At 32.8% G+C, this 24,497-nt stretch overlaps 3 protein-coding genes and 1 long non-coding RNA gene across 5 annotated transcripts; 1 reads left to right on the forward strand and 3 right to left on the reverse strand.

The window, feature by feature from the left end:
* Positions 1-455: 455 nt before the first annotated feature.
* Positions 456-2,753, reverse strand: LOC130738924 (ATP-dependent Clp protease adapter protein CLPS1, chloroplastic-like). The gene is made up of 3 exons (XM_057591107.1): positions 2,597-2,753; positions 2,351-2,498; positions 456-955 (listed from the first exon to the last, which is right to left on the reverse strand). Exons 1-3 carry the CDS (start codon positions 2,661-2,663, stop codon positions 694-696), a joined length of 477 nt encoding a protein of 158 aa, XP_057447090.1. The 5' UTR covers positions 2,664-2,753; the 3' UTR covers positions 456-693.
* Positions 2,754-6,652: 3,899 nt separating this feature from the next.
* On the forward strand, positions 6,653-12,122 carry LOC130738923 (uncharacterized). 2 transcript variants are annotated; one of them, XM_057591106.1, is made up of 9 exons: positions 6,653-6,931; positions 7,521-7,726; positions 8,527-8,923; positions 9,032-9,312; positions 9,398-9,466; positions 9,999-10,055; positions 10,340-10,392; positions 10,486-10,561; positions 10,905-12,122. In XM_057591106.1, the coding sequence occupies exons 2-9, from the start codon at positions 7,653-7,655 to the stop codon at positions 11,845-11,847; spliced, it is 1,950 nt and encodes a 649-aa protein (XP_057447089.1). In that variant the 5' UTR covers positions 6,653-6,931; positions 7,521-7,652; the 3' UTR covers positions 11,848-12,122. The 2 variants fall into 2 exon arrangements, with proteins under 2 accessions (XP_057447089.1, XP_057447088.1); XM_057591105.1 differs by having other exon boundaries at positions 7,553-7,726.
* Positions 12,123-14,227: 2,105 nt separating this feature from the next.
* On the reverse strand, positions 14,228-14,895 carry LOC130737907 (uncharacterized). Its single transcript, XR_009019026.1, has 3 exons — positions 14,806-14,895; positions 14,444-14,530; positions 14,228-14,318 (listed from the first exon to the last, which is right to left on the reverse strand). It is a non-coding gene; the product is annotated as an uncharacterized LOC130737907 (long non-coding RNA).
* Positions 14,896-15,202: 307 nt separating this feature from the next.
* On the reverse strand, positions 15,203-20,558 carry LOC130736873 (mediator of RNA polymerase II transcription subunit 25-like). Its single transcript, XM_057588650.1, has 12 exons — positions 20,458-20,558; positions 19,274-19,301; positions 18,956-19,001; positions 18,678-18,808; positions 18,341-18,544; positions 18,159-18,224; positions 16,933-17,140; positions 16,419-16,483; positions 16,105-16,246; positions 15,555-15,940; positions 15,355-15,408; positions 15,203-15,232 (listed from the first exon to the last, which is right to left on the reverse strand). Exons 1-12 carry the CDS (start codon positions 20,556-20,558, stop codon positions 15,203-15,205), a joined length of 1,461 nt encoding a protein of 486 aa, XP_057444633.1.
* Between the last annotated feature and the right edge of the window lie 3,939 nt (positions 20,559-24,497).

Raw genomic sequence — 24,497 nt, forward strand, 5'->3', positions numbered from 1 at the left:
TCTTCTTTCTTTGGTTATATATTTACTTTATGCTGCATATTCAAACAAAAATTGCAACCTACAGTTACCGATGCTTTACTGTTGGATAGCCATATCTCAGTCTTTAATGCAGCTCACCAGAGCATCTAATACATTTTGGATTAGCAACCCTTTCAAGAATGAATTCTAAAGCCTAGAAACTAGCTACTCACAGAAGTTTCTTCCCAAAATTGGTATTTTCTTTAAAATCAATTGAAGAAGGATTTCCAATAATGCATTGAGTAGCTTTTAGGTGCCAGAATTGAATTTTTGCAAAAAATAAGCTGATCATGCTATTAAAGTATTCATCATATAACTTCATTTTGACAAACAGTGAACTTAATCCAAGTTACCAATATTTATTATTCCTATGTTAGACTAACAATTTCATAAGGCATGTTCTGGCTATTGATGCTGATATGAGAAGCTTGCTTCAGTGAAGAGTGGAAACATAGAGACTTAATTATAGTATAACACTTTAAAGCAAATGATGCTACTGATTGGTAGCAATTCATGTCCTGCATTAGTACTAATTAGCACTATCTCTTCCTTGCCTAGCTACTACTTTTCTATACAAACTGTCTTTAATGATTGTGTATAATATGCATAATAGCATACAATGAAACTATTAGACCAAAGTCTCTTTCTATCTTGATGAGAATCAACATTCATCATTCAACACCCACCATCTGCAGGCTCAATTGAACTCAAAAGGCCATTTCCTCTCAACTGCATGCAGTGGTCTTCGGCATCGACTTGAGCACAGATGATGACAACTGCCATTCCATTAATGTGTGCCTCCTGCATGATGTTAACCGCATTATCAACTGTCATTCCTGGTATCACCTTCATCAGCACTTGCACCACATATTCACGCTTGTTGTAGTTGTCATTGTGCAGCAATACTCGGTAAGGTGGGGATGTTTTTCGCAATTTCCTGGTAGAAAACATGTCATCAACGGTTTTTAGCACACTTTCTTTTGCTTTAAAACATGTTATAATGAGACAGAGATATAAAGAAATGGGACAGGAATAAGTTTCCCAAAAATGGATTTGCCTACTTCATAATTACATTTCTTTTCCAAAGACAATAAAAGAAACCACTCAACTGATCACCTTTCTTTTGACAATTAAGCAGGTTTATCTCAAAAACAAATATAGTGGATCTCTAGCAAAATGTTAAAGAGTTATCGCTTAACCAGTGTACCATTTATATTAAACCACCCAGGGATAGAGTAATCTTATCAGTTAAAGTTACCACAACTACTTTGGAAGACAAGTCATTACAAAGCCTTGAGTAAAGGTGCGTTAAGAAATATTTGTACAATTGATTCAGAAGTCAGAATCAATTCAGGGGAGGAGCTTATGTGGGTAGTTTCTGCATTTCAAAATTCATTCTGAGAAAAAAGAAACTAATCCAAAGAGTGCAAACTTGCAAATATGTCAAAAGATAAGCATACATGTAAATATACTATAAGAACCGCCTTGGCATATCATCACTTTCACTTGCAAATCAAAGAGTGCTATTGGTTTCATTTAGAATTTGTCAATCAGCAAATTCAGGTCACGAAACTAAACTTCACATATGACTCTAGTAGTCCGGTTCAAATTCAATTGAAGGAAAGGTATGGAATATGTAAGTAAACCATAATAGAAACCTCCACGCGCATCACATCCTAAAGCAGCACAGTAGGAAATTATGGACAAATTAATGTCTGTAGTTCAATGGTAATGCCTAAGTTTTGTCATTCAAAGTCTTTCACAATTATTAGACAGTAAAAATGAAGGCGAAACAGAAAACCAAATGCAAATACTAAAGAAACAAACACCAGTGCTTTTCCTTGGCATCAGGTTAGGAATAAAATCAAATTCAAACAAGAAGATAGATGAAAAAGCGAAAGGAGGAGAAAATGAATATATAAGAGGGAATATGAAAGAATACATCAGAAAAGGATAATAATACAATAAAGTTCAACCCAAACAGAGACAATATACCCTTCATCTGAGGCATCTAGATGAACCAATTCCAAAATATAAATTAGTATTAAGTGTTGACATCAATTCAGAAACCCAGAAGCTACTCGCATAAGTTTCTCCCCATAATTGATTCTAACTAGCTCAATAATCAATTGTATAAGAATTTCCAAACATACACTAAATCAAAGAACCTGCCCACCGGTTTTGATTTATATTTGCAAGACACAAACACAATTATAGTTTTCACAAGCCCAATAATCAGAACTTGATTATATATGAAACACTTCCAAGACATGGATAGTATTAGGTCATTTTTGAATGAATTATGCCCCAAATGCTATATATGATTGATTACCTTAAGTCAAATTCAGATTCCCGACCAGGTGATGTTGTCTCTATGGTTGGCCTCTCCAACAACCCTCCACCTTTCCCTGCTCCAGTGGCTGCCACTGTCATTACAACACTCCGATCTTTGCCATATTTGAAAGCAAACATTTTATCCCCTACAACCACAAAGTTCATAGCAATTAACATATGAACCATTTCACATGTAAAAAATAATTTAGAACTGAAATGTCTCATAAGTGCAGACAACAAGTACCATGATTCGCTGCATTGAAAACTTGGTGGGGTGAAAGAGCAAGTGAACTGCATAATGCAGCTTCCATGGCTGCTTGTGTTGTGTGAATGACACTAAGCAGTTAGAACTAACCAAGTTGAGTGAAATAATCTAGTGCTGTTTTGTCTTTACCACACTGATTTTTTTTATTTCTTGAGTGGGTGACACTGATTGGTGGGAGCTAAAGAAAATTTTGTAAGGTTCAGGCTAAATTTGATTTGAAACGTTGATACGGTGACACGTAGTCATAGATTTTTTAATGGATTGATGCTTCCATGGCATCAATTAATCACACACAATAGAATTTTTGACAAGTTCAAAAACTAAATAACTAGTTAAAGCTGTAGATAAGTTACATTTGATATATATATTTCCAAGTATAAGCTTATCACCTAGGGTTAAAGACTTGGACATTGGATATAGTTCCATCTCCTTTAAATATAGGAATAGTTGTTATGAGCTAGGGAACAACTAATATAAGGAAGATTAGTCTTCTATGCTGAATAGGAGTTAAAAGGCACAAACATCAAATGATTTGCAGTAATTTTTTTGCATGGAATTTAATTAGGAATGCGGGTTAGTGAGATAACAATTGTAGTTACCAGGACTCTCCCTATAAATAAGAAAACAATTATTTGTACAAACGCACAATTAAATCATTAATCAAAACTAGGGGTGGCAAAATGAGCTTGGCCGGCTGGGTCAGCCCGTTTAACCCATCCTTTTTTGCGGGTTTGGTTGAGATTTTGAATCCAAATTTAAAAGTGGGTCAACCCAACCCAACCCGTATTTTGGCGGGTTAATGACGGGCTGGGTTGGGTTAGCCAGCCAACCCATTTTTCACTTTTTTTTTGAAAATTTTGAAAATTTCTTTCTATTTGTATTCTTTAAGTTGATTATTGCATGGTACGCATATAGTACAGCAGACCTAAACTAAAAAGAAAACTATTTTGAAATCTAGTCAATCATGGATTCACCTATATAAGTTGTGACTCTTATTTGTAGGTTATGTTTCATCTAAAATCTTCATGATTGCTCGACATTATCGTTTATAATTGCTGGTTGACTATTATTGGCTGAAGTAAACTCTTGTTGATGATTGTAAAACACATCCAGCGATGTTAAGTAATGTTAAGTGACTGTGTATCAAAGAAAAAATGACATTATCAATGATTTGGTGAAAGTTATTGACACTTACACTTGATACTTGTTACTGAGGATACAGTTACAACCTTTAATAACAAGTATGATAAATATATATATTTGGTTTTGCTATTGGTGAGACTTTCTAGTTGATTTCATAACCTTTAAATATAAAGAACAAATATAATTCTAATTTTTTCATGTGCCAACATATGATAAGTGAAAGATTTCTTAAAATTCCTCATTGCACATCTTTTTTTTTACTACATTTTCTAAGTGGGTTAGCCCGCCAACCCGTCGTCCCGTCAAAATATGGGCTGGGTTGAGACTTTGAACCCAAATGCCAAAAGTAGGCCAACCCAACCCAACCTGTATTTCGGCGGGTTAGTGGCGGGTTGGGCCAGGCCCGCCTGGCCAACCCATATTGCCACCCCTAATCAAAACACATATTTCCTGAATTCTCTGTTTATTTTTCAGTTCTTAACTATTTTCAGACATTTATTTATTCCTTTCAACATCTACTTTAAATTTTATGCTTCTTTTTTCAGTCGTTTCAGTTATTTACTAACTATTTTTCTCTATGACCTTAGTTAGTGTTAAATATAAAATCATTTAGATGTCTTTACCTAACAGCTTAATTTTGTTTTGCAGGAATTTGTTAAGGATTAAATGTGTGTGCACCGTCAGTGTAAACTTTGTTTACATCGCCATCCGATTGAATTCTATCACATTAGAAGATATAGATGTGTTATAATTAAAATTTCAAATGAAAGTTATTATCCTTTCCTACTAGACATGTTATGATTGTTTGTCAGTGTTTACACTCACAATGCATATCCTTTAAAATCATGCATTTATTAATTTTATTATATTATTTTTTTGGGAAAATTGAAGAAAATTTATTGCAGAAAAATATACGAGAAAAAAAAGTGAAAAAGTATGTAGAGAAACATTTTTGTGGCAGTTTTTCGCTCCCACAAGTTAATTAACGTTTGTAAAATCATTTCACTGATGTCAAAACTCTATCACAGAAAAACCACGCGGTTCCGACCGCCACTATATTTTTGCTAGATGTGCAAGGATGTCTCAGACTATGCTAAAGATCTGAACTGCAAAATAGTGAGGACAATCAAACACCGTTTTACTTGTGGATTTTGCTTAGCATACTCCTGCAGATTTTGCCTATTTTTTGAAAAGTTTCGTAAGAAAAATTGATATAATAATTTAAAAAAAAAATTCACAAAAAATTTCATTCACACTCTTATACAGTTATACCTCATTTATTCTATTGCTTTCTTCTATTTCTGTCATATCATTTATTATGTACCTCATTTCGCTTTATTTTTTACTCATAACGTGAACGTGAAATTAGCTTGTGAACCAAACGTTTTTGATAATTTTTGTGAACCAAACTTTATTGCTACCGTAAGTGTGACCACAAATATTTTTTATATCTTTATTAATTTTGATAGCCTGTGGGGTTGTTTTTGGGTTCCCTGCGGGGGTTGTTCCTTCTTTTTTGAGGTTTTTCTTTCAAGCGGTGCGTGCTTTACCTTGTTTCTTGTGATTTTCCTCGCTCATCTTCCGGCCTTGGAGGTTCTGTCCTCAAGATCTTTTTTGTGGATAATAATACAATCTTTATTTTTCAAAAAAAAATATCTTTATTAATTTTAGGTTTTTAATTAATCCTTATCGTTTGGTTGGTTGTGCCGAGAAAAGGATGTACTCCCTCCGGTCCTATTTATAAGCAACAAAAAAAAAATTCACATAGTTTAAGAAATGTAGTTAAACTAGATAAAATGCATTAAATTTGTCTTAAATCAAAATAAACTTTCAAAATTACCCTTTGTTATTAGTGTTGGAAAGGGGGAAAGAGAGAGAATAATTAATGAGACACATTTTACAAGTTAGAATTAATAAGGGCATCATTGGAAAAAATTAATTAATATAGCTCAAACATTCATTTGGTTCTTATAAAAATGACCAAATTTTTTCTTCTCTTTCATGCTTATAAATAGGACCGGAGGGAGTAACATGAATTCAAAACTCCGTCCATCACTTCGTCTAGGTTTTTCCATCATAAATTTCACCGTGTAAAACGTTATTTTAATGCTAATTTATTCATTTGTGAAACACATGGTTAATTAATGCTGAACTACAGTTTCCAAAAAATAAAATTGTTCCACTACTACACCAACTAACACCACTTCACTAGAGGTGATATTTGATTATGTCCCTTCTGAAAATATTTTTGCAAAGGAAGCGCATCAACAAAAGCTATCTTATTTTAAGTATTTTTTTGGGTGAAATCTATTGCTTTGGGGTTAAGTACTAAAAAGGAATAAAAAATTATTATTCAATCATATTAAAATTTACACATTATATATGATAAGATAAGAGAGTACAATGCATAGATTATTATTTTGTGAAAGTCAAAGATGTATGCTTGCCACAAAATTTGCAAACTTAGAAAAGGCATTTACCTCTTAACTCTTTTTCAAGTCAAATTGAAAGGTTCAAATTAGATTCCCAAGTCACATTAACGTGCCTATTCTTTCAAGCAAGAGGCAAATTGAATAAGCCACGTGTACCTCACCAAAGATCCTCCTTCAATCCCAACCGTCCATCACATCAAAATCCACCTCCATCAACGTCCCTGATTCTCCCACAAAGTGGAGGCGAATATAGCAGCATCACCTAAATAGCCGGGCCCCACACATTGCGTGTAATCCTGATCCACAGCAACAAAAAACCACATCCAAAAAAGTGACTCAACCATTTCCACCAATCACATTCCTCCACGTGGATTCCGACATAAACCACCGACTCTCCGTCCTCGCTAGATGCTAAGTTTCTTGTCGGTTTTTTGTTTTTTTATTTTATTTTTTTTATTTTTTGCAATATAGACCTCATCATATGAATGGTTACCTGCTACTTCAGATTTTCGCATATTCAAGAACCTCCACTTTCCAATTTGTGCTACCCTTTGTCGTGTTGCGCTTTGATTCGGTTCTGGGTGTTCAAAATTTTGTTGATTTTCCGCATTTTTTGGATTGGCCATTCTTCCCTCCCCTGCTAGGTGCTTTGATTTGGAGAGGTTTGAACACAGAACCGAACTTTCAATAACCCCATCATGCAACGATTGGTTGATCATGTCCTCGCTGTCTCTAAAGAGTAAGGCCATGTCATTTTTCTATGTAACATGGTAGTTAAATTCAATATCTCTGTCACAAATGAAATGGGGTGTCTGAATTGTTTTTTCATTGAATTTAATGAGGTCCTTGAGGAAGTGACTTGATCATAGGAACATGTTGTTGTTGCGTTTGAATATAGTTTTTCTATTTGGTCTTGGTTTTTCTTTTTACTGGTTGCTATGGCTGGCTGTATTTTTTAATTTTAATTTATGGATTTTAATCCTGTATTGCTGCTGATTCTGAGAATGAATGTTTGGTATTATTTTTACTGTTCAGTATGTATAATTTTTTTTGGGTGGATGGAGTTAAGTCATTTGTGCTTCTGTACTTTTTTCTTGTGTTAATTTATTGCAATCTAAAAGATTTGGTAAAGAAGTGTTTAATTGTTTTAGTTTTGTTGTACAGGATGTTTGTTTTCTGTGTTCACCAATTTAAAAGACTTTTGGTTGCAATTTTTTTTGGTAATTTGTACACTTTTCGGTTTGTTGGAATTTTTACTTATGAATTGATGTTAGGGAGCCAGGGGTGTGTTCTTTTTCAAATGTCTATATCAGTTGTTCATTTCGCAGATGATGAGCATTTGCATCCGGGTTTAGTGCAGGTCAGTGAAAACTATTACTTGTGAGTCCTTGAACAACATTGTAAGGATAATCAATGGAGTATCAGCCCTTTTGTTGGCATTACTGCCTGGGAAAGCTAATATGCTTGAAGGTATTCAAGGGTGGGAGCTCAGGCCAACTTTCCGTGGACCACGACTTCCACGTTGGATGGAGAAGTAAGTTTTCATTATGACATCGATAATTTCATTGTGAGGTTTTTCTTTACTTTCTTAGTATTACTGATTTGATTTTGTAGATATATTTGTTGCTATGTCTGATTGCCATTGGTAACATCACTAACATGCCATTGTTGTCGAGCAATGATGTAGTTTGTTAATTTGCTAAGAGTCATTTGTTCAATTATTAGAAGCCTCTTTCTTAATGTTCTTTCCAACATTATATTTTGTATGTGGATCCATCATCTGCCTGTTGTGTATTTCAATGCCTACAGCACATGGTTCTTTATAAAAAAATGTAGGAAAGAATACGATATGCGAGTAACTGAGTAAGTAAAATTTGGGAAAGAATGACTTAGGCTTTATATTTACTGAATTAAGGACTCAATACGGACTCGAGATATAAAGAAAATGGGGCCAAAGGATTAGCTGAGAATGAAGTCTAAGTAAACTGGAAAGTAGTTGATGCCAAAAAATTATCTGTTAGTAAAAAAATGCAGAGTATTATTTCCTTTTAGTCATATTTTCAGTTAGACTGAGTCAATCAGAGATCTTATTTTATGAATATGAAACAAGTGTAAAGATATAATACGATGTATTTTGTTATTCTTAGTTTTACATTTTTATACTTTATTGTCTACCTTATCTTTAATATTTTGTTTTTCTTCTTTGAAAATTTAGAGGTTATACAGAGTATTCTATCTCATTTGGATGGATGCCTAATTTTACAGCTTAATAATGTGGCTTAATTGTCCATGACATTGTTGTCCTTGCCTTGAATTCTGCTTTCTTTTTTCTAGTGGTGTATCCTCTTTCAACCAGTTTGTCCATGAACTTTCTGTGGATTCTGATAATTCAACCTCTGGATACTCCTCTGGAGAAGAAGATAGTGATAGATTTGAATACCCTCCATCGCCTGCATCTCATAGTTCGAGAGCCTCTGATGCTGGTTTTACCAAATATAGTAGGCGCCAGATGGACTGGATGCAGTATATTTTATTTTGGATTTTGTTCCCTGTAAAGTTGTTGCTGGGAATTCCACTTCGTCTTTTCAAGTTAGCTTATTCTGGAGTCTCAAAAGCTCTGTCTGTCTCTGGAAACAATCATCCTTCGCGTTTACGTGCACATAAGAGGGTGCAAAGCCTTAAGGATCATATTATCCACCGTGCTACTGATAGGAGACGTGGAGTTGTAGAGGTTCGGCAACAATTTCTTTAGATATTAACTTCTGTTGTGCATTCTTTTCTAAGATACATGCCATATAAATGTAACTTTTGCATTGCTAAGTAAGTCTGTGTCAATCAGGATCTTCATCTAGCAACAGAGATATGCATAGAATCTGTCTTCGATGTTTTTCACAAGGCAGCACATCTTCTTCTTTCCCCATCAGAAGCTTTTGGGACATTATTTAGGTTCTTTTCATCTCATGAAGGCGGCACTAAAGAAGATCCACACGGTGTTGAGGACACCACCATTTCTACAACTGCAACAGGAGAGAATGATCAAACACCAACCCAGAGGAACACGAACTATCAGTCTCTTAATACAGATGCACGAACATGTCAGGATGTCATAACTGATCTTGGGTATGGCTATTACGTAGCTGCCTTGACATTTTTTTTTTGAAATCTTGTTTGTATGCTTCATGATTTCTCATTCTACCTGTGACAGGTATCCGTACGAGGCAATTCGTGTGATCACTGCAGATGGATATATTCTTCTTTTGGAAAGAATACCTAGGTAAAATATTCACTTGAGGGAAATCATACGAGTCTTCATAAATTCAATGATATATGCCCCTTTTGAGTTTCGTATTTATTTTATCTTTCTATAGTTAAAATTAATGCATCAGATATGATTATTTATGATGAATCACTACAGAAGTCTGCAATGGGCACATCATGCATGATGCTTTTCACATCTCAACTCTTATATTGTTGTTTGGACTTTGGAGTACTGCATTACATCAGATATGTGAATGAATTTATTATGTTTGGGAATATTGGAATGTGTCTTTTTCTGTTGTTCATATTTATTTTCAAACAAGTTGCAGCTCATTCCTGTCAGAAATGTAGAAATTATAGATGAGTGCATGTAAGTATCATGTCCAGACCTGGACGAAACCTAACAGAATTTATCATAATTTCATCATTGTGAATATAGTTAATCTTCATAAATTCGGAACTGATGTGGGAAAAATATTCGTATAGAAAATGGAGATGATTTGGAATGTCAATATGTAACATCTAATGCATGCAAGCTTATTTTACAGGCGAGATGCAAGGAAAGCTGTCTATCTTCAGCATGGGGTTTTGGATTCTTCAATGGGGTTGGTCATCTTATCTCTAGTACTTGGTCCTGTCTTGATTCTGTATTTAGTTAACTTATATGAGTTGAAGAGTTACACAGTAATTGTCTTTGGAAAGCTCATGTTTTGAAGAATGAATGTCATTGCCTGGTTGTTGTTATGAGTTATGACATCTGAATAATCAAGTTTCATACTGTGCAATTTTTTTGTACATTATGAGTTTCATTAAAGTCTATGGTGCATTAATCCTAAAGTGTGGTCAAGATACTTATCTTTTTCTCTCTTTCTATTTTATTTGGGTGCAGTTGGGTATCTAATGGTATTGTTGGCTCTCCAGCTTTTGCAGCCTATGATCAAGGTTTGTTACATTTGTTAAGATAATATCTGTGCTAGAGCAAACATCTTTTTTTGGGAGGGGATTATTACGTGTTGAGTTTTGTTTTATCTGCAGGGTATGATGTATTTCTAGGGAATTTTCGTGGTTTGGTTTCTAGGGAACATGTCAACAAGGACATATCATCACGTCAGTAAGTTCACTGATCAAATCCCGTTGCCTATGTTTGGAAATTTTTGGGAAACTCTTAAGAGTGAATGGAATGGAAAGAACAGGGAAGGGAAGAAATGTTAAGTGAATAGATGGCACAGAAAAAACTAGTCTTACCTATTTTTGGATGATGAATGAGAGAAAAGGAAAAGGTCACCAATTCTGAGTGTATAATTTCAATATAGCCCTTATTAAGTAGCTAATTTTATGGAATGATAAATTATAGGATAAAAAAAATAAAGAAGCAAATTTATTCCCTCAACTTGTATCTTATACTATTTTATTTTATTTTATTTTATTCATACAATGGAACTGATTTAATGCAGATACTGGCACTACTCCATCAATGAGCATGGAACTGAGGACATTCCTGCTATGATAGAGAAAATCCATGAAGTAAAAACTGCTGAATTGAAGCTTAGTAATCCTGACATTGAGGAAGAAACTAATGATGATCAGCTCTACAGACTCTGTGCAATTAGTCATAGTTTGGGAGGAGCTGCCATGATGATGTATGTCATCACGCGAAGAATAGAAGAGAAGCCCCACAGACTTTCAAGACTGGTTTTATTATCCCCGGCCGGTTTTCATGATGACTCTAACGCAGTCTTTGCTGCAGCCGAGCTTTTTATAGTCTTGCTGGCTCCTGTCTTATCTGTTCTTGTGCCAGCTTTCTATATACCAACCAGATTTTTCCGTATGCTTGTCAACAAACTAGCTCGGGATCTGCATAACCTTCCTGCAGTTGGAGGACTAGTTCAAACTTTAATGGGTTATGTTGTTGGTGGAGACAGCTCAAATTGGGTTGGAGTTTTAGGATTACCACACTACAACATGAATGACATGCCGGGAGTATCTTTTCGAGTCGCGCTCCATCTGGCGCAGATTAAGCGCGCCGGAAGGTTCAGAATGTTTGATTATGGAAGTGCATCTGCCAATAAGAAGGCGTATGGTTCACCTGAGCCTCTGGACTTGGGTGAGTCCTACAGACTCATTGACATTCCGGTTGATCTTGTCGCGGGACAGAAGGACAAAGTGATAAGACCTTCAATGGTGAAGAGACACTATAGATTAATGAAAGGTGGTGGGGTAGATGTTTCATATAATGAGTTTGAATATGCTCATTTGGACTTCACATTCTCCCACCGCGAAGAACTCTTATCATATGTTATGTCGCGCTTGCTGCTTGTGGATCCTAATCCAAAGCATCAAGTGAATCAAAGGGATCCAAAGTCTAAGAGGAAAGAACAAGTTGTAACAAGCGGGTAAGTTGTACAAAAATTTATATACAGTTCTTCCTTACTGAAGCCATATGGAGCTATTTGCATATTTGGAAATAGGCCTTCAAAATATGTTGATGTTCATGTTGTAATTTAATATTCCGATTATCAACACGGAACAAAAGCATTAGACTAGAGTCTAGGTTGATGTTGTATCATGTATTATGTTGTTAGTTGTGTCTTTTTGGCAATTTAATGTTGTCATTAGATTTTCTCAGACTCTGGTTGGAGTAATGCTTCAATTCAAACACTTATTGTTTCTTAGTGGTTCAGAAATATTCTTGGAGGTTTGGTTATAACATACCATTACTAAAATGAACATGAGATTGCCTAGATACCTTGCAGATACATGAGATTTTCAATTTTTAAAGATGAAGAGCTAGTACAATTTCTTTGGATATATGTCTTCTAGCTTTAATTTTTAAAAATGGAAGAGTAATACTCGTGTTTTAAAACCAAGAAATTTGAAATGATTACATATGATTTTCTAAACGAGCAATAGTACTTTTACAAAAACTTACTTTAAGTAATTGTTGAAATAAGTGTTTACTAAAACTTCTTAGTAATCCAGATATGAATCGATTTCAATAAACTTATGAGATTTTGTTGAAGTTTATCTACTAGTAAATGTAATAAATGAGCTTCAATTAGTGTTTTTAAATTTGCATCCAAACAGGTAGATTGAGGAAAAAGCCAATGATGACCAGTTTTCCAAACTCGGTGCAATTAGTCATAGTTTGCGGGTACTTTCTATGATGGATGTTAAATTTGGCACCCCAAACATCCAATTTAACACTCAACTTTAAAGTAGTAATTGCCAACTGGTTATATTGTCAGCGAAGATAACTCAAATTGTGTTGAGTTTTAGGAGTACATACCACACTACAACATGAATATAATGACATGCTGGGAGTATCTTTTCCCGTCGCTCTATATATTGAAAAAACTAGGTCCCAAGGGTTCATAACGTTTGATTATGGCAGTGCATATGCCAACAAGAAGCTAGGTGTATGGTTCATCGACATTTCGGTTGATCTTCTCACTGGACAGAATGGCAAAGTGATAAGACCTTCAACGGTGAAGAGACACTGTATATTGTTGAAAGGTGGTGGGGTAGATGTTTCATATAATGAGTTTAAGTATGCTCATTTGGACTTCATCAATTCTCCAGTCGTGACCGTAAGAAAAGTTTGAGTACAAAATGAAATCACATGATTCATTTTAATGGTATTTATTCTAGCTAAACTCTACAAATTAGGCTTCTACATTGGTGTTAATTTTAATCGTAAAAAATTAAGAACTCATTTTTCTAAGGGTTGTCACTCCGGAAATGATTAAAATTGTAGACCCATGTTTTCTTATAACATACTATTAGTAAATGAATATGAGATTTCCAATTTAAAAAGAAAAGAATATGAGATTTCCTGGATACCTCCCAGACAATTGAGATTTTCAAATTTTAAAGCTGAAGAGCTAATATAATTTCTTTGGATAGATTTCTTCTAGCTTTATTTTTTTAAAAAAATGTTAAAGTAAAATTAGTGCTTTATAACCAAGAAATTAGAACGAATTAAATATGTTGTTCTAAACAAGAAATATTCTTACTAAAACTTATATACTTTATATGAAACAATCAGTTATTTTTTAAAGATCATTAATATTGTAATACACTCAACAATCCATTCGTATCTCGAGAATAATAATTTCATAAAAGCTTCCTTTATATGAATGATGAAGACATAAAGAGGAATTGTCGAAAGATTTCTAACTGTTATTGCTTGAATACACAATTCAACTATTATTAACTAGTATTTTTGGGGTTGCTCTCATTCTTTGGAGATGGATTCATAAGTGCTGGCTTTTTTAAGAATAGGAATTGTTGGGGTAATACATTGGTGGTGTAATCTTTTGGTGCTGTAATTTTGGCACAAATTTTCTTTCTTCTTCTTTTGTTGTGTCTCTTTTCTCCCTTTGTATATGGGTTATATTAGCACCCATTGTGCTTAATCAATATATTCTTTGCTTATAAAAATAAATTAACTAGTATTTTGTTTTTGAAAATTCAAAAGTAACAATATTGTTTCAAAACAATGAAGAGTAGGACAGATCAAAGATGTTTTCTAGACGAGCAATAATTTCACGAAAACTTCCTTTGCATGAATGACAGATGCATAATTAGGAATTGTTGAAATGTTTTCAATCAAAATTGTGAAACACAATTCCAAAACTATCAACCATTGTATAACTACAGATAAATAAACTTCAAGTATATTTTCCAAATTAGATGTTCTCAAGAACATAAAAAGCAAAAGGTTTGGTTCTGACAGTCTTGTAATTATTCCAACTTCATAAAAAAAAAAGCATGATCACATGGCTGAGCCTCTCCTCTGCTTACTTGCTCTTGTGGCTCCAATTGCAGCTCTCTCAACTTGATTAAAGAGGTTCCATAAATATTGTCTCCTGTCATTAATTGATGTTGAATTGTAAGTATTTATTACTCCAAATTTTGACATGTGTATGACAATGTTCAAAAGATAATCTAAATGAAAAATGATGACGTGAAAAAATATTGATATCAAACTCACCGCAGGAAAAACTGATCCCAGAAAGAAGTCTTCCCTTTCAGTTGTTGACAAAATCAATGACTGATATGAGAAATCAATTTTCGCACACTACACGTGAAAATCCAAAACAAAAAAGATTCTCATATAACCAAAGTAAAACATGACAGTTGATCATGCTATTCATTTGCTAAACATATCTACACAAAGTGCAAGTCTATTAAAACTAGAGTTGGTATAATGAGAATATGAAGGAAGAGCGAAAAATAGTCAAGTTCTTATATCCGCACACTTGTGATTTATTTGGTTTAGTATCCTAGGTTGTTGTATTCTAAATGCATGTATTTATATTCACATAGACAATCAAATATACGGGTATGACTCACCAATTTTTTTCTAAATAGATGCTCATAAAGTTTGTTGGACCTGGATAGGGTGTTGATGAACAAGTAATCTACATGTCCACTTGTAATGCTGCATTTAAATGTTACTATAATATAAGCGAAGAGTAATGTTAATTAAAATAAATGATGTTATGTCATGAAAAAAGTTACCTCATTGTATGATTTACGGCCTTCTCAGGTAAGAAGATATTTATGTCCAATTTGCTTGACCACTGAAGGGTAGTTCTACAAAAAGCAACAAAAGTAGATAATCTTGGGTGGGTAGGTGATGGTGTGTGTGTGTGTGTTTAAGTAGTAAAATCAGGTATATATGTTAATTTAAGAAATTTGACTCCACAATTTTGTTTGAAAATTAAGAATTAAACAATAGAGGATCCACTTACAAGGGTGATGTTGCCTTCTTGAAGACCTATTTTATGGGTAGAAAAAGTGAAAAAGTTTAGATATTTTGCAGGTAAAATTCCTCTCATTTATATCATGTATATTGCTCAATAAACTAGTTATTATAAGTCAAGAAAGAATTTATCTTACCTGTGCTTTAATAATAGATACAAGATATGGTTGAAACATTACAGCCAAAGATCCCTAGATGCATAGAAGAAAATAATCATGGTAAAATTATTATTTATAGTAAAACAAGGGAAGACTTCATAAATTAGAGAAAATGGTTGGTGGAACCCTTCGTGGACCCTGTTCAATTATCAAATAATGAATTTTGATAGTCAATTTACCTCCCATGTTTTCACATAGTCTACAAGATTTGAAGGAGATGGAGGAGGAAAAAGCTGTCTTGGATAGCTTGCTGGAGCTATTCCTGGCATAGGAGGAACCCAAGTGGTTGTTCCCATAGGAAAATGTTCCTCTATAGGTTGTCCTGAAAAATTCATAATTGGCCCTCTATTATATTGACTAGTTGCATCATGCAACCCTGAAATTATTGGTGTTGAGTGTACTTGAAGCTGCACGAGTGAGTTCTCTTTTGCATGGGGAATCATTGAACTACCAAATGAAGCACCATCATTGAAATGAGGATGATCTTGTTGTTCAACAATCCCCAATCTATCTGATGTATTGCTTGTCATACCAGACTGAGGATGCCATTCTTGTTGTGTTGATCCTACTAGAAATTAAGGACGGAACAAGAAAATATGAGTAGGGGTGAAAATTTAACATATTAAACAAAGTCAATATTCAGTTGTTGAGAAAATGCGCAATAAAATTATTTTGAGGGGCAAGAATACTATTTAAATGCTATTGGCGATTGTCGCATTTAACCCCAACCTTGGTCTGTCCTTGCTATCAAACTATCATTCTCGACATTTAGATCAGCAAACATGTCATCAAGATTATCCATTGGGTACTCAAAGCTGGAGGATGAAATATCCATATAATCTGTTGCATTTGGGAATACTAAGGGTGGCTCCTGAAAGAAAAATGATATATACATGTTAATGCTAAAGAAAAACAAAAAATATATATCCAAAAATGGTGGAAAACATTGTAAAACAATTTTGAATCCTTTAAGGTAAAAGGTGGGAAAACTTGATTTATTTTACCAAAACTTAAATGCAATAAAAGGTTGTACATAAAATTACCACATCATTAAGAGCTTCTATGATTTGACCTCCCATGACCATTTGATGTGTTGAGGATTGACCTTCTAAAAAATATTAACAAAAGAAAAGAAGAACAAAAGAAAAAACAAAATGCTAATTAGCAATAACTAATACCAAAAAAAAAAGCTTAATCTTTTTTGTCATAAGAATTTTTCGTCCTTGTAAAAGTTATGACTTATCTGTTAGTCAACTATAATTCATTATTTACATGAATAGACAAGTTGAAGTTAGTCGAAGTTTCATGAAAATAAAGAAGGAAAAAAACTATTAATTAGTAAGAAAAATAAGGAATGATAAGAAAGATATATAATAATTGGTGTCTCATACACGCGCATGAGAGAGAGAGAGAGAGAGAGGGAGGGAGGGAGGGAGAGAGAGAGAGAGAGAGAGAGAGAGAGAGAGAGAGAGAGAGAGAGAGAGAGAGAGAGAGAGAGAGAGAGAGAGAGAGAGAGAGAGAGAGAGAGAGAGAGAGAGAGAGAGAGAGAGAGAGAACCTTGAGAGTTATTGGAGATAACCTTAGGAAGTGAAATTGCAGGTAGTATGTTTATTGATTCTACATCTCTTTGTGTAGGTAAAGTCACCATTATGTTTCCATGAAGAGCAACATGTCCCTTTTGAAAGTTGTTTGATAGTAAAACAATATCCTGATTAATTCCATGATTGAGAATAGAATAATTTTCCATTGGAGAAACATTATTACCCTACAAAATAAAGAAGACAAGTCATATACTCGGCAAAACATATAATAAATATTTAGACTACTTCTCTAAACTGGTAACATAGCTAGTAATTTGTTGGAAAACAAATTTTTAATATGGTTAATTTTACTCATGTGGGCAGTATCTTAATAGACTTGCAAATTTTAGTTAACACCATGTGCTATATATATATTTCCTGATATTTGATGAATACCCACATTTATTAATTTGGTATACATTCATATATGAGTAATGTCAATAGATACTACAAAACATATCTAATGATTAATTAGATACATTGTGATCAAAATCGTTACATTAATATTTCTACTACAGTGATGTAGTTTTGTCTTCAATGGGCACGAGACATTCACCTTACGGTTGGAGTGGCAATGTAGATCAACCTACACTGCCACACTTTTAACCCTTGTAATAGTGGGCTGGGGTGATTTGGCCCTCTAAGGAATGTGGGTTTTAAAAGCTAACTCACCCTACTTAATCAATGGTAGGTTTGTCCACTAGTAAATAAAAAGTTTTAAAATTAGAGTTTAATGGATATGCACTGACAATGTAAAATAGTTTTACACAGTCATCCAATCAAAGCATGCCACATAGGAGAGATAATTACATTTGACTTTAATTTTAATTAAAATAATAATATATTTTCTGATTTGGCGGAATTCAATTGGATGTCTGTGTAAAACTATTTTACACTGTCAGTGCATATCACTTAAACTCTTAAAATTAATAATAACATGATGTAAAAACATTAAAAATAATTTTGAAGGTTGGCGGGTTAACCCTAGAGTTGCCTAACAAAATTCATCCAAAATACTTAAAAAACACTTTAAAAATTTTCTGGTCTAACGAGTTGGTGTGTTAAGTGAGCTGAATTGTCTGACCCGCCTCAATTTGCGGATTGACTCAGAGGATCGAACGTAGGTTGCCACCCTTACCTTAAAGGAGCTCAACAATTATTGTATTAGTAGAAGGATTTTATACATGATAGATAAAATTTTACCTTATTGAAGATTTCTCTAAGAATCTTAGATTCATTAGGAGTTATGACTGATAGGGACACAGCTAGCTGCATTATTGAGACATAACCATGGTCAACAAAAATTTAAAGGTTATTTGATGGTCACATCAGAGAGAAAAAGAAAGAGAAAGTAAAAAAAAAAAAACAAGGCTCTAATATATTACCGGGGAAAACATTTCAGCCACTTCAAGAAAATCAGCCATATAGACATTTAAATTTTGGCCAACAACTTGTCCTTCTTGAATGGTGGGCATAGACACACACATTCTCTTGGGATTGGGTTCACCTGCAGTTACCAAAAGGCAGTGTCTTTCTGCACTGTAGTATTCTTGTGTTGTCATTGTATAATTAGAGGGGCTCAGGAACATCTGGTGACAACAAAGTTTAGATTATCAATCATTTCATACTTTTCAGTTTTCATAGTTCAATGCACATCAGATAAGTAAGTAGTTAAATTAATAATTAAATAATAAGAGACAAGAAAAATATGTGCTCATGTACCGTCAAAGCCTCGGCTAGGCCATTCGCCATAGTGTATTGGTTTTCACCATTTCCATTGAAAGGTAAAGTTTTTAGGGTTTCTAGAATTCTATTCTCATCATTTGTCCATTCGACAAATTGGACATTACTCTCTGTATGTTGAATAGAAAAGAAACATATTTAGGATGTGTGCCATAATAAAAATGACATTGTGTATATTATTGAAGCCAGTAATAATAAATCATAAATTGATGTATTGCTGTCATAAAAAGACATATAATAGACTATAAAAACCATACCTGCATCAGAGTTTGTGTTATAATATATCAACCCAATATAAGCTCCCTGTACACAATAAGTAATACATGGTAAATTAAGATAAGATAATTTTACATGTGGACTTGAAAACTCGACTATATTCCCATACCTTCATATTTAAAAAAAAAGATAATTATGAATTTTTTATTTCATATGAGTTATCAAACAATTGATGTAAGTTTATAGAATAAATAAAATAGTTTAAAATAGTTTTAAAATCAATCTTTAATAACTTAATGTAAGTTTACACTAAAAGAATCACACAAAAATATATGAAAAAAGTAAAGATCTAAAATTACCTCTTCATGGTAGTTACCCAAGAAGCTCCTGCGTGATTAACAAGGGAGCAAGTTAGAGATATAGTATAATTCACAAGCGATTACCTTTTAAACGAAATTATTCATCTACAATTCAATCATAAAACATTGATTTTCTATTGACTCTCTATAAACTAATGATGCATAAAACAAAATAGAATACCAACCATTTAATTTACTTTTAACAAGTATATATATTCTTCATGTAGATTTATTTTAACTATTGTCGATAGATGGAAGAATGAAAAATACGTTAAGGGAGCCTTAACTATTAATACTCGACCTGTTCCTGTATAACTAACGCTATTTTGAAACTTTTTTTATCCTATCTATTTAACACTTTTACAATTTCAATAGAGCATTAATTATACTTTACTAATTGTACCCTTCATTTATTGGTGCTAGGAAAAAATTAAAAAGTTGGAATTAATAAGAGAGATAAATGGTACAATAGGAAGTTAGAGTAATAATTTTTTTTTGAGAGCAAAAGAGTTATTCATTGATAAAAAAGATGGATACAATCCCACAAGATGGGGAAAATAAAAAGAAAATTAATTTATATCTTAATACTTGTGCAACAACCTTAAAGTGTAAGTTATATATGAATAAAGAAAATAATTAGTTAGTATTAATAATTTTGAAGTTATTGCTAAATAATATATTTCATCTGCATTTCATTTATTTATATTATAGTAGAAGACGCGATAAAACTGTGTCAAAGAGAAATTTAGTACTAAGAAGACGACATTGACAACAACAACAATAACACCTAATGTTTGGGGGAAGGAGTAGCGTCCATAAATCAAGAGATGTTATGATTTATGTTTTCATTCATTTAAAATTGAGTAATTGTTTTCATGAAATATATGCCACAAACATAGAAAAATAATTTGAGTCCTCAACAATCAAGCATGATTGAAACAATTTGTTTTTCTCTATTTTATGTTTCTCTTCTTCTCATTTGGATGTAAAAAGACATTTAAATTTTTTATTTCATTTTTCATTTGTATTCATGTTTCATTTTATTCCGAAAGAGAGAACTACAAAACAAAACTACTGATTTGAATACCATGCATGCATATAAATTAAGAAACCTACAACCCGCGTATTTAAATGTGTGTGCAAAAAAAAAGTATGCCTGATATCAGCAATAAGAAGTATCAAACCTGACAATCTTTTCAAGATAATCTGAAACAATATGTGGCCAGTGAGGCCTCAAAGATGCGTTTCCATCAACGACAATACCCAACCGCTTATTTGCCACCATTGCTGATTCTATGGCCTGAAAAGAAGCTGATGCAGAAAGAAAGTGAAAAATTGTAGATAGAAAGATGCAGAAACTGACAAAGAACACGGAAAATGAGAGTGAATGTGATTTTTCTTTTCCAGTATATATGCACACACATTGTTCATATTAATAAGTCTGACTTTTTGCATTAATTAATTAGACTTATCATGAAAGGAATTTTTAGTTACTTTTCATTAATTGCATTTACTAAGGCCAAAACTAACTACTTACCAAATATATGAAAATTCATTTTGAAACTTAAAAAGTTTCACATTTTGTTTTATGATTTAATTCCACTTTATTTATTATATTTAATATCTTATCTATATTTATCTATCTTTCTATCTACATCTATCTATCTATATCTATCTATCTATATCTGTAATAAAGAAGAAGTTTTTGCAACCTTGAGGGTAGAATAGTAATTCAACAATTTATTACACTACATTAGAAAATTGACTATGGTTATTTTGGTAAAATGCAAATTATTCTCTCATGTTCAATCACAACCGTCTGTTTCATAGCAATTTCATTGCCTTTTTGCATTCCCAAATGCATTCATTAAACTTAATTGTAAAAATCAATGCTCTCATTCATAGGGGATCCTAAGTGTTAAGTTCAAACGCTGAATACATTGTCTATCATATTTTAAATGATAAAATTTTTCAAGAGCATAAGTGAATTGGTTAAATATTTCATGATAACTGCATTTCAAGAATTAACTTCTACGCTCCACATCCCCATCGTCTGATGATAACAAGACCATACCAGAAGATGCTAGCAAAGCATAGCTTAAAGACGTTCAAGGCAGACTACACAAGCAAAGAAAGACAAATCAGTCATATCGTCTGAACAAGAAAAGAGAAGACTGATCAAGATAGAAGACAGTCCAAACAAGACAAGAAAGGTCAAAGCTGTAAAGACGACTCAAGCAAATAAAAAGTCAAATCTGCAAAGTTATCTGATGAAGAAAATAGAAGAACGTTCGAAGAAAGAAGGAGAGTTAGAGCTTCAGGATCAGAACTGTGCAAGACATATTCAAGCTGACAGATTATATAAGAAGACCGTGACTAAAGAATATCGACATCGTCTATCTCAAAGGATGAAGTAATGTCTAGATAAAGAGCGGCACATTCAAATTGAAAGCTCTCTAGCATTGTTGAAAGAGAAAGTAAAGTTCAATGGATCACGTGATATCTCATAAAGCATTTTTTACAAGGAAACAAGTACAATGTTGTCACCATCAGAGTTTCCTCTTTCTCTCACTAAAGGACTGGACGCAGCTGCTGATGCTACCAACCAACTGACAAGATACATTTTGTAGCAAATGGGTTCAGCAAACGACACAATGCATCTAATGCACCTGACAAGAAGACCGTTTGATCCAACAACTAGTACTTGAGAGGCTCTACACGCTCCAACGGTTCTCAACATATCCAAGAAGCTCTTGCAGTATATATCGTTTGTGGATGAACCAGAGTATATCGATGTGTGCTTATCTTCTACTCTTTCTCTCTTTATATCCGGTGAACTAAATGATTGCGAAAACATTTTCATAAACATATAACCGTTTGGAAAAACTCTGATTTTAACTGAACACAATTCAAACTCCCCTTTCTTGTGTTACTTTTTCGATATCACTAAGAACCTTTGAAGAGACCTTCAATATTCTTTAGTTTTTTTAGACCTTCAATATTCTTCAAAGCTTAAACTACAAGTATAAATACTCCTTTTCTCCATACTTTTTTTTGCCGTACCTTTATTTTTGCTTCACATTTGGTTTAAAGTAGATTCGGACATTAACCCTTCAAGCTTGACCAAAATCTCAAATGGTGAATGCTCTTTCATTGTATCTTTTGTTTGTTTCTTCTATTTTATAATTTCTTTGTCTTTTGTCAATTTTTTAAAATGTGAGTGGGTCTATCAACACTTGAGCTTCTAATTTCAAATATCATAATTTGATTTTTGTTAATTCAGGTTCAAACTGTGCGAGTGGAGAAGAGGATAAATGAGATTTTCATGAGGGAACAAGCAAAGAAAGACAAATGTGTAAAGAAATCATGATTTGTAAGTTGACTAATAAATTTGTATTTCTTTCCTTTGAAATATAATTTTCTTTAAACATTCATGCTTGAATTTATAAATTTCTATTTTGTTGGGTGAAGACTCAACTTACACCATTTTTTGGCATGATTTTGAAACACAAACATAAAATTTGTGTTTACAATTTGGTTAGGTTTAAATAATCAAATTGAAGGAACTTTTGCTTCCATAGCTGAACAACTTAAAACACAAACTGAATTTACTAGGAAAATGCACACTATAAAGGGAGGGTAGTTGTTGCAACCGTAATGATACGAGTGATGAGGATGATCAAGCTCCCAAATCTTGATTTTTATCTTTGCCTTATGTGGTATCTATTCATTTCCTCTTTCTTATGCTTTTTTATCCTTAAGAAAATAATATCATTGCTTCTCATCCATACATTGATAAGATTTTTAGTTAAATATTTCAAGTGGTTTATTTTATTGGTACTGAAAAAGAAAGGGGGTATTCAACTCTAACAGAGATACATACATTTTTAGAAGTGTGGATTGAAGAAAAATGAAAGAGACGGTGTTTCAAGAACCTAACATTGGCTATCAAAGTTTTGTAAATTTCTTGAAGATTGAGAACACTGGTAGCTCAGAAAGTCTCCATAGTTCATAGCTTGTTATACAAGATATAAAAGTATGGTAGACAATGAAACAAAATTGGGAAAGGGTAGTGATGCAGAAAAAATATTAAAGCAACAAGTACATCGATTTGAATTACTCCAAACCAATGTTAAATCTAAAAAAATTATTTAAATTTGATAGAAGAATGTTCAAGTTCATTAGTATGTTGTTCCTTTTTATTTATATTTTCAAAAAAATAACATAATATAAATTTAAGACTAAAATTGAAATGCAAAATGTTGAAGAATATTATTGAGAAGTTGATGGAAACTAATGGGTTATCAATGTCCTTATGTGAGTTTGTTTAACGTGTTCTTTGTAAATTGAAGTTTAGTTTTGTCTCTCAACCTCTTTGCATAGAAGAATTGAATATTTTGTCTTAAATGAATTTGAAATTTATTATGATATGAGGTTGTTACAATTAAGGACTAAATTATATATGTTTTGGAGCGGGTATCCATTTCTATTCATTTTTTCTTCTAACAAAGAAATTTATATTTTTTAATACTTTTACTTTATTTGAAGCAATAAGTTTTTTTTGAATGAATTTGAAGCAATAAGTTAGCGGTTAATGTTCTTTTATCTATCTTTGGTGATTTATTTTTTCAAATTACCTTTGGTGATTGTTAGTGACCAATTTTTATTTGCTTTCCAATTTTTTTTTATCAAGAGTCCAATGACCCTGTGCATTGCACCACTACGCTATTGATTGACAACTAACTAGCTAAATAGAGTGAACTCTATTTTATTCCAATTTTAAGGAAAATATATTAAAATATACTTTGTTTCAAATGGATAAAATAAAATTATAAATAAATTATTCTATGTTAATATTGCAAAAAATAATAGGAGACCAAGAAATATAAATATAAATAATTTTTTTGAAATCTAATAATTGATAAATCTATGAGTTATGGTTTACATGGAATTTGGGTGAAGCTTGACGGCAGATGTAAAGGGGCATAAGTTATAAAATTAAATTGCATTCAAAAAATTTATAGTAGTTACAAAATGTAAAATTTTAAGTTCCATTCTATATTACCAATCATAATAATTCATGTCATGATTAAACATTAATATATGACACTCACACACACATTATTTTTATACTTATTGTAGTGGTGGGATGGAATAAATGAGATATGTGTAAATTACCAAAAAAACTTAAAATTATAGGAGTAATGTATGAAACTTGATTAAA

Source organism: Lotus japonicus, chromosome 2 (assembly GCF_012489685.1).
Source record: "Lotus japonicus ecotype B-129 chromosome 2, LjGifu_v1.2".
NCBI lineage: Eukaryota > Viridiplantae > Streptophyta > Magnoliopsida > Fabales > Fabaceae > Lotus > Lotus japonicus.